General features: G+C 39.3%; 1 protein-coding gene and 1 long non-coding RNA gene across 3 annotated transcripts; both read left to right on the plus strand.

Moving 5' to 3' along the window:
• Window positions 1-507: 507 nt before the first annotated feature.
• On the plus strand, window positions 508-1902 carry LOC311296637. Its single transcript, XR_014628644.1, has 3 exons — window positions 508-625; window positions 1187-1282; window positions 1369-1902. It is a non-coding gene; the product is annotated as an uncharacterized lncRNA (long non-coding RNA).
• A 615-nt stretch (window positions 1903-2517) lies between these two features.
• On the plus strand, window positions 2518-10412 carry LOC311295728 (uncharacterized protein). 2 transcript variants are annotated; one of them, XM_084417228.1, is made up of 12 exons: window positions 2518-2538; window positions 2635-2725; window positions 3226-3572; window positions 4249-4366; window positions 4610-4714; window positions 4986-5169; window positions 5410-5586; window positions 5792-6005; window positions 6567-6667; window positions 7001-7238; window positions 7511-7781; window positions 7922-8173. In XM_084417228.1, the coding sequence occupies exons 5-12, from the start codon at window positions 4631-4633 to the stop codon at window positions 8036-8038; spliced, it is 1386 nt and encodes a 461-aa protein (XP_084273354.1). In that variant the 5' UTR covers window positions 2518-2538; window positions 2635-2725; window positions 3226-3572; window positions 4249-4366; window positions 4610-4630; the 3' UTR covers window positions 8039-8173. The 2 variants fall into 2 exon arrangements, with proteins under 2 accessions (XP_084273354.1, XP_084273355.1); XM_084417229.1 differs by lacking the exons at window positions 2518-2538; window positions 2635-2725; window positions 3226-3572; ... (5 more) ...; window positions 6567-6667; window positions 7001-7238 and adding exons at window positions 8612-8798; window positions 8898-9146; window positions 9331-9502; window positions 9628-9778; window positions 9862-10412 and having other exon boundaries at window positions 7650-7781; window positions 7922-8181.

Raw genomic sequence — 10412 nt, forward strand, 5'->3', positions numbered from 1 at the left:
CCACTCCTATACTCCTCTTACTACCTCTCTCTCACACACACTCTCTCTCTCTCTCTCTCTCTCTCTCTCTCTCTCTCTCTCTATCTCCATTTCTTTCGATGTCATTAAGTAAGTATTGTTACTCTATTCTTTATTTTTCTTTCACATTACTCTCTCTCTCTCACTGTCCAAAACATTTTTAGAAATGTAGTTTTAGTCTATACTCTGTCCTCAATTCTTTTTGTCTGACCGTGTTTTTATCTTCCTTTCCAGTATAGTATCTGTGAAATGGCTGCTCAGCAAGACAGAGGGAGAGCAGATGACGCTATTTTCATTGCAGACATGCTTCTTGCTCAAACCAAAGTGAGGTTTTTTTTGAGACAGTGATCTTCCAGTATTGGTAATAATACTAAAGAGTGGGAATTAGAGAGCAAGATTTGAATGAACTGCTCAAGAGTTGGCTGTATTTCAGTGTTTTCATACAGTGCTCACTTTCTGTCATGCAAGGCAAAGGAAGCGAAGGGCAAAGCACCATCTGCTAAAGGCAGTCAATGTAATGTCCGATGGGTGGAGAGAGATGCTGAAGGACGTCCACTGCTAAAAAGAAGCAGAAGTGGAGAGACACGAAAACGTGCTTCAGCTACAGGTAGTCCATGTCTTCCAGGATTATTTGTGATTACCCACCCAATCTTTCTTAACTAAATATAACTTGTGCCCATTGTATACAGAATTCAGCTTGCTTTTTGTTAGGTAACATAAATATGGTTTTGTGTCACTTTTGAAACATAGACCACCAACCCGAGGGGCTTCCAGTGCACAGCTTTTTCCTTTATTTTTTTTTCCATGGTAAAACTTAAAAGGATTTCTGTTTCCGGTTTTTAATAATTTTCCTTTGAATACTGTATGTTAAACTGTGCCATCAGAAACACAACATGGTGGTGGATGTGTTACTAATGTTATTGACTTCACTGTAATGCTAAGCAATTCCAAAGAAATGAAGTGGAAGTGAAGCAATCGGTGTCAGGTTCATGCTGCTAACAGTTCAAGATTATGTCCAGATAATGAGGGGAAAAAACTTTTAGAGATTAATGGAATTGTCAGACATGTCAATTAACCTATTATAGCCTTAAGTCACTAATGAACTCTGTATTATATGCTTGTAAGACATGAAAATTGTTATCTCGTTCCTTTCTACCTATCTTTTCAGTTGTTTCCGTTGTTGGCAGTGAGGGCACTACTCCTTTTGAGTCATCTGAGGAGGTTCCCACAGTTACCCAATCAAACTGCTCTCAACACTCATTTGGTAAGATGACACCTGACCTTACTGTAATTAAGCAAGTTAGCAATAAGCATGAAAGGAATGATTATTTTCTTATTTCTGTCTTTTAGACAGTGAGATGCAGAAACTGCAGGACATTCTGACCTCAGCAGATGTTCAAGGCACCAGCAAGTGTCCTTCGACATCCACATCATGGTGCTTGCGCCAATCTGTAGCCCAAGATGAGTGGCGGAAAGCAAGGTCCCATCACATCAACTGCTTGCTGTCCTGCAATGTGGCTCCAGAAAATAACTGCAGCCACTGCACATCTCCTGCCGTCATTCGCTGCAGAGACTGCATGTCCCAAGAGTGGCTGTGTATGGATTGTGACACACACACACACACACACACACACACACACACAAAACTCACCCTCCATAACAGGGAGTCCTGCATTGAGGGAATTTACAAGCCCATTGAGCCAACAGTGTGCTGTGTACAAAAAGAGGGCAAATATACACTGGTCAATCAAGGTAGTGTTCTGAACCTTTTTGGTAAAGTGATTAAAGTTTTATTCTATTTAATTTTTTTACTTTTATTATCTTAATTGGACATAGTTTTAATGCTTTCTCACTAATTATTTCACTTCTCTTTTCAGTATGTTTATTGCCCACAGTGAGACCTGTCCAGTTATGTACTTGCGACCCTTCAGACGTCACAGAATCAGCTGGCAGAGCAATCATTTTGGTTTGCATAAATGGTATGAATTATGGTTTATATTTTTATTTATTCTTGTCCCCTTGTGTGTTACAATGTTCTTCTTTTTGAATTTAGGTCGGTATGATTTGCACTTGCCAAACTTGCTGTGCAGATTAATAATAAGCAGTGGGTATTGGCCGTGTGAATGCTGACACGCTGTTTTCGGTAGATGTCTTCAGCTCATTTGAAGAAATGAAAACTGTTGCACCAGGTTTATGGAGACAAGGTTTTTTGCGGATGTTGGAGAGGAGGACCTGTCTCTTTGGAAGGGTGAGATCAGTGTAGATCAAAGTTGCCTCAAGTAGAGATGAGAGAATATTAGTGTAGCTATTTCATTTTACTCTTTACTAATCGAATGTGCAGGCTGGGAAAATACATGGAGACGTATTCCAAAGAAGCTTCATGGGATACACAATCTGCCAGTACGAGTGTGAAGAAATGGCCAGTGTAGAGCACTTCACCTGCCCGGCATGTACACCCAACATGCTTGCTCTTTGTGCAGATGGCAACAGAAAAGTGTACAGGTTTCGGCAGTCAAAAGGGTTAGTTGTTTTACACTTGTAGTTGTTTTACTTAATGTAAAATTATCAGAACATATAATGTCTGACACTGAACATATATATTTATTCTTATTCTAGGTCAGAGGAACCCTATTTTGATGGCACCTTCATTGCCAAGGACACCGATGTACACCATTTTGTTGATGAGATCAGGAGTAAAATGAAAAGTGTTAGTAAAATATGTAGTTTTTTGCACCTTTGATTTATATCCAAAATTTGCAATGTATGATTGTTGTTTTATTAAATAGATAACGTATCCCTAGTTGGTATAAGCTTATATAATACACTTAGTTTGTTACTAGCACTTTGAGCATGGTGCACTCTTTCAAGCAATCTTGTGTTGAGGTTTAAATTAGATATGGTAGGTGTGGTGGCATCCAAAGTGGCTAGTTTAGTCATTCATTATGTAACAGCAGATCTCTGCAAGAGATAGTGACTATGCATGCAGTTTGTCACCCTGCCTTTCAACTAGTTTGTGAAGCTAGAGTAGAGAAAGTGGAAGATGCATTTTCTGAAGCTCCTCTTTAGTAGTAGTTAAACCTTTATTGTCACCGATCATTACAAAGATGCCAGTTGGTGTGATGTAACCTGACTCATCCTGATGGATGAAGTAACTAGTTCGAAAAAATAGCAACTTTCAGTTTTAACCAGAATTATTGTGTCACGCAGACTGCCGGCAAAGGGATCTGTGGAGCCAGTCAGTGGTCTGCTGCACGTGAGACGGCCAGAAGAGCAAGCAAACTGGATGAAGAGGGCCTTGAGGTGGTTGTCTGCAGACATGGAGTGCTACTCAAGGCTCTTAACATGTACAGGGGGGAAATATTTGCTTATCCGCTGTACCTGCAGAAGGAGCTCAAGCAGCCACAAACGGACAGTTCTGTTGCACAGATATTGCTTGCAAGTATTGGCCTTACCTTGAGAAGTTGGCCGTCTCCATGTTGGACCTCAGACCTTTACTGCAGATGAGACCATTCCTTTCTGTCACGCATGCCAAGGCTCATTCAACCAAGTGTGAGGTACTGCATATTCTTTATCATACCATTAAAAAAAATATAAATAATTATTACTTATATAATACACTGTATATGACTATAATTTAAGTGCCATGCTGATTTGTAAGATAATCTGGAGTGGCAAAAATCAGGAAGGTGCGGCACAACTGTAGGGGAGGAGGTGGAAATGGTCAACAGCTGCCTGTCTCGTTGTGCCCTCACAACCAAGTACATGACAAAATCTGCTAATTATTGCTGATTTATATTATTTTAGGAAACCTGTCTTTTATTTTTTTTTTTTTTTTATTCTAACTGTCTAATACTTTGTACTGAGATTACGAATATTATATAACATAGCAAATATACAGCTGTAAATATTCTAATATACAGTACATTAATAAAACTGCATTACATCTCTCTTAAATTAAAAATCAATTGTCAATGCGTGGATGAACTGAAATACCATGAGCATAAATGGCACTTTCCTCCATCACATCATTTTGTTATTTAAAACCAGGAATGACATGCGAACTGTCCGTGCTATTGGGTGGAACCGACGGAAGTGGGAAGGCCTTCATCTTGCACTATCCAGCAGATACATCAAGCTATTATGTTATGTCTGAGTTATATATACAAAGCTTTTCATGATTTTCCTCACTTTTTAAGATTGCAAAGTCAAAAATCTTTTTTTTTACACCAGACTTTGAAAAAGGCTGAGGCTGAGTCTCAGAAACTGGAGGATTTGAGCAGTGAACTGGGGTGTCCTGAGAACATCGTGCATCAGTGGGTACATGATGTCAGACAGTGGGCTACTGACGGTACAGTATTTTATGGACATTCTTCTAAGTAGTTTACTAATAATACTGCAATTGTAGAAGTGAGAATCTTTGCCATGCATAAGGATTAAGTAAGGGGGCGCTGTCCTGTTTTTGTTTGCTATAAACTTGTGGGCTTGTAAACTCCTTTGACACTGTTAACACTGATGTGATTTGGGGCTCTAAATAAACTTGAACTTGCAAGACATCATAATAATTTACTTGTATTATTGTTGTTGCTTTAAGATTCTGTAGGTACCATATGTGATGACCAACATAACCTTCAGAAATCAATCGAACAAATGTTTCTTGGTGTTCATCAAAAACAAGCCAGCCTTTATAATCACACTGGTGTGTTGAAAACTCATCTAATATTTGTGTCTTTTTTATTACTTGCAGATGTCTTATCTGGATTGTTTTTGTATTATAGTGTTTTTAGGTCCTTAATTTTAAAATGTCTTCTTTTTAATTGTACAGATATTAGGCCTATTATGCCTTTTAAGTCATTAGATTTTTTTTTACATTTTGATGTATTAATTCTTAAGTCAGTTATAAGTATTTCATGTAACTTTCTGATATCTGTATACACATGCTTGTACATCATGTTTTAAAAAATTTTTAGACAGCAACAAAATTGGACACTTGCGTCGAAGATAATTGTGGGAAGAGAAGAGAAAACTCCTGCAAACAATCAAGCTCTACAATGAGCCGGTGCCAGATGAGGAGCGCATCGCTGAGGAGAAGGTGGAGAGCGGTTTCTCCGTGGGGAGACAGTCTAATATGGCCGTGGGAAGTGCACAGCAGTGGTAAGTAGCAATTTCTCTCTAAGAGTGTGTGTGTGTGTCTGTCTGTGTGATTAAGCAAACTAATGATATGTTGTATATGCTACTGTAAACATATGCCACATTTTATCTGATTAAATTTCTATTACATTTTTGCACTCTGCACCAGTATATGGGATGTCCATACACTACTTGTGTTTTGCCTGCTGTTTAGACTGTACAGGTCAAATTTGTATTGAAGGGATGTTATTTGTGTGACTTCAGAATCCAGCAACATCCTCACCAAGAAGAAGATATTTGATGTGTACATGTCAAAAGTGCGGCTTCAAGAGGAAAAGATCATTGTGATGAGGGAGATGAGACAGCACTGCACCTATCTCAGAGAGCTGGCTAGAAACATTAGGACAATGATATCAGAAATGTCTTCTGGCAGAAACAGTGGTAAGAAGCTAACTTTTATTACATTCTTGCTGTAATGCTTTTGGGGATCCTATAACCTCACTCATTTTGAGATCCTCAAGTGTTACATTATGGATTCCTTGTGGCTGGATCTAAATGGTCTGTAGTTCTTTAGTAAAGTCAGTTAATGAATCGCTCAACAACAATGGAAGTATTGTCATGCCTCGCTTTTAATTTTTCCTTCTAGGCAGTTTAAGTGAAGAGGGTCATCGCGGGCTCCTGTGTCTTCTTCAGAAAAGGCTTGCAGATGTAGAGGAGAAGTTCCAAGTCGTATGCTCAAGTGACAGCCTGGCTTTAGGACCAAATGCTGCTTCTCTGCTGGAGGATGGGCCCGAGGAGATACCAGAGGACCATGAAGAAGTTGATTTTGAGAGTTCAGATGACAGTGATTTTGAAGCAGTGTAAATGAGTGCTTCTTACAGGGATACTCCACTTTTTTTTTTGGAAATAGGCTCATTTTACAACTCCCCCAGAGTTAAAACTTGACCCTTCTGTAGTTACATCATGTACTAAGACCATATCAGCCTAGAAAATCGCAACTTTTCATTTTCCGTCGGTCTTAGTACACGATGTAACTACAGAAGAGTCAAGTTTTAAACAGGAAAAATATCCAAACTCTTTGGTCATTTTTTTTTAGAGAGATGCTAATGGTCCTGTCCGATTCAATGATCTATGCTAAGCTATGCTAAAAGTGGTACCGCCAGACCCGGAGATCGGCTGAATGGATTCGAAAACGGTAAAACTCAACTGTTTAACTCTGGGGGAGTTGTAAAATGAGCCTATTTCCAAAAAAAGTGGAGTATCCCTTTAACTGGTCGGATGCATTTAGACTGCGTGTCAATTATGACTGGACTGCAGGTGTGTTTCAAGGAAAACAAAAAACTTTTTGAAGTGTAATGAATGTCTAATACAGTGCTTTTATTTTGGACTATTGTTACGTCACTTCTGCGGCTGCCACACAGACAAGAGATGTCGGCTGTCAGTGGGAGCCACAGAACAGGGGAAGGGCAACTGTGGCCACCCAGCTGTCAGAGCATACTCTCAAAATCCATTCGAAGTAAAGGTTAGTGTTGATTTGTGTAATGACATGATCTAATGATTTCTATTGTCTTTAATATTTTTAGAATGAAATATCTGTGCTAGTGTTCATTGGTGATGTCTTAGTATAATTCTTTGTTTATTCCCATATATGTGTCTGTATGCAGGCTGCTGTGTGTTAGGAACTACATTAATTAAGTTATGTACAACTCTACTACCGGTACTTGCTGAAATTAAAGCTGTCATTATCTGTCCTACATGATTGGCATAGTGTCACCGGATGTGTATTGACCCCTGGACTGTAATATGTAGTCATAGTAATACATGTCTGTTCATATTTAAAATTGTCATATTACAGCTATCCAAGTCAATCCATCCACCAGTTCCTTTGGAACCAATACTGAGGTGAAAGCAGAGTTTGGAGGCTTTACTTCAACACCGGACAAGACAAGGCCCCCACCTTTGAAAAGGAGACGCCTTGAGACATTGCTGGATGACACAGAGGATCTGGATGATGCTGAGGAAGAACCAGTTGACAGTTCTCAGTCAACATATCACCCCAGCATGTCTTCTTTGACTGACTCAACCATAGTCAGGTGATCACTCACTGCCAATTAGACAAAAATCTGCATCTTTTACATATCTTCAAAAAAACTTTTTTCCTGGTTTACACACTAACTACAAATACGAATAATCTTCACAATCTACTCATTTTGTGATCTCAGAAAATGGATTGATATTGCTGATGTGAATTCCTTTATTTTATAATACAATTCTTTAAATATTCTTTTTTAAATTACTTTGTAGTCGAATTGCTGTATTATGTATTATGTTTTATGAAAAGTTTCACCCTCCACCCACCCCACAGCCCTCCAACACCAATACAAGATATTGTAAAATATCTTGTATATGAAGATTGCCTCCTTGCTCTGTTCCATGACTGTCCAATCTGTCAGCGGACATGTGAGCTGGAGAAGCATGTCAGGGGAACATTTTTGTCAATCAGACAGAAATGTCCTTTCTGTGACTACTCCAGGCAGTGGAAAAGTCAGCCGATCATCGGCAGCACCCCAGCAGGCAACCTGCAGTTATCTGCTGCAGTACACTTTACTGGCACGTCATTTAGACAGATCAGCAAAGTAAGTAACAGTACATAAATGTGCATAAATGTAGCAAGAAGTGGATAAAAATACACAGCATTAATGGAAGTATGTGTGTGTAATTTCTAATGTCTAATTTCAAAACATAATCAACTCATCAAGATTTGGTTGTGTTACAGGTTCTGTCTGCACTCAAAGTCTGCAACATAGTAGAGAGAGCACATATTTCCTCCATGCCTCATCATTTATGGAGCCATGTGTTTTCGCTGTGTGGAAGCGGACCCAAGCAGACCTGATCCAGGAAACAAAGAGTAGGCCTGGGGGAGCCGAGCTTGGGGGTGACATGAGAGCCGACAGCCCGGGACACTGTGCAAAATATGGCTCTTACTCACTGATGGACCTCAACACGGGAAAAATTATTGATGTCCAGTTGGTGCTGGTGAGATTATGGCACATGCCCACTTAGTCCAAAAGGTACAGGATATTGTCCTGTACTTTTGTGCATTTTTTTTGTCATTTAATTGCTTGAGGATTGAGCACCCATTCACACTTTTTGAGGGTTGAGCCCGTTTGGACTACATGCTCACATAGAAATGGTAAAGTTTGATTTCCCCCAGAAGTCTAGGAGCCCAATAAAAACATTTAATTTATTTCTGAATTAGATTTTATTCATTTATGCTCATGTGCAAAACCTGAATAATTCACATAGTTTAAAATAAACCTATGAAAATAAATGTCACATGGTGAATATGACATTCTGACCTTCTGCATTAATCATTTATTTTAATATCTCACCTATGACAGAATGTTGATGTGAAATAGAAAAAAAATCATGTGTTTGTGCAATATTGTTTTCTCTAACCCCACAGAGTAACGAATGTGGCGGCAGTGCCAAAATGGAGAAAGAGGGCCTGATTAGGAGTCTCGATTTCCTGGAAAAATCTGCTGTGAAAGTTGCATCAATTGTCACTGACAGACACTCTCAAATCCAGAAGTTTTTGAGAATTGAGAGGAACGATATTGAGCACTTTTATGATGTTTGGCATGTTGCCAAAGGTGAGGTAAATTTTAAAAATTGTTATTCACATGGTTCTTGAACTGTGATATACACGGTCCCAAGTAACAGACTTCCATTTGCTCATTCTCGCCATTCAGGTGTTTCGAAGAAAGTAGAGGCTCTGGCAAAGATGAAGGACTGCAATGAGTTAAAGAGATGGCAGCAGAGCCTGGGAAACCATCTGTACTGGTGTGCCATCTCTTCCTCATCGGGTGAAGAAGCTGTAGCTAAGTGGACATCGTTCAGTAATCATGTCCAGAACATCCACAGCCATGACAACGTCCTCTTCCCTGAGTGTCTGCACCCTGCCTTGGATGGAAGCCGCCCCAAAAAGTGGTTGAAATCAGGCATGTAATCTCAAGATCATGTAGTGTACTGGTATCCATACCTTTGTTTGCTATAAATAATACAGATCAACATTAATTTGCCAACTTGTTTGTGCTATTGCACAACTTTCCTAAAAGTGATATTGGATAATGTGTAGGGAAAAAGAATATTCTAATATTAATGCTATCAATATTTTAATTGCAGAATCAACGGCTTTGTTTAAACTAGAGAGGATTGTGTCAAACAAATACCTCTTAAAAGGTGTGGCAAAACTCAGCCCAAGGCACCAAACATCGGCCATTGAGGGTTTCCACAGCGTCATTCTGCGATTTGCCCCCAAAAATGTCGTCTTCTCCTACAGGGGAATGCTATGCAGGTAAACAGAATAGTCAATTTATTTGTTATTTGGAAAAGCACACACCTGTCTCTCATCTATATTCTTAGTTGAATCCAGGTTGGAATTTATTTTTGGATGGCCATTTTATATATTTGTGATTTCAGGTTGTATCTCGCTTCGCTGCATTTTAATGAAAATGGAAACAGGGACCAGCTGACGTCTAGAGACGGAACACCAGCATACAAGATCAAATACCCCAAGCACAAAGAAAGGAAAACACACGATCCAGCCACTGAAGAAAAAAACCATCATATGGTGGATTAAAGACATATCAATAATTGTTTTATTTTTATTTATTTTTTGGTACATACAGATTAATGATTATCTTTTCTTCCCAGCCTATGTGGACAACCTAATGCGCGTCTTCTTCGACGAGGTGCTGCATGAACCAGCAAAATTCACTGTTGAGCTTCAGGAACTGAAGATCCCAGACACCCTGTGTTCTCAGTTCCACAGACCAGACAAGCAAGAGGCTGTTGCTGCCTATGTATCTCGCGTCAGCCACTGATGTACTTTATTTATTTAGCGTCTTGGCAGACGTCAAACACAAATGTCATGGCAGTCTATTCTGGTTGATTATTTTAATTCATATGATGTTTAATTTCAATCATTAACAGACATATAGTTATAGTTTTATAATTCAAGAGAATAGTAAAGTACAATTATTTCTTCAAAATCTTTTTATTTCTTTTTATTCTTCATCTGAATAAAGGCAATCATCTAGTGGTGTAAGAAGCCAACATAATTTCCCTCAGGGTCTGGATACCGCTGGCGGATTCTGACCACAACACAGGATGGGATCACTATCCTATTGCCATGGCCCAAGTACCCCCACACCCAGCTGACAAACTGGCGGTAGGCCAGATACCTCCTCTGCCTGGGAAAAAAA

This window comes from Rutilus rutilus (assembly GCF_951802725.1).
Source record: "Rutilus rutilus genome assembly, chromosome: 1".
NCBI classification, from domain to species: domain Eukaryota; kingdom Metazoa; phylum Chordata; class Actinopteri; order Cypriniformes; family Leuciscidae; genus Rutilus; species Rutilus rutilus.

What these genes read in the sequence shown, in the direction of transcription:
- LOC311295728 (XM_084417228.1), top strand. Translation starts at nt 4,631, where the DNA reads ATGACCAACATAACCTTCAGAAATCAATCGAACAAATGTTTCTTGGTG. An exon ending in GTCTTCTGGCAGAAACAGTG is followed by an intron (nt 5,587 to 5,791) that starts GTAAGAAGCTAA and finishes TTTTCCTTCTAG; the next exon opens with GCAGTTTAAGTGAAGAGGGT. An exon ending in ACTGACTCAACCATAGTCAG is followed by an intron (nt 7,239 to 7,510) that starts GTGATCACTCAC and finishes CCCACCCCACAG; the next exon opens with CCCTCCAACACCAATACAAG.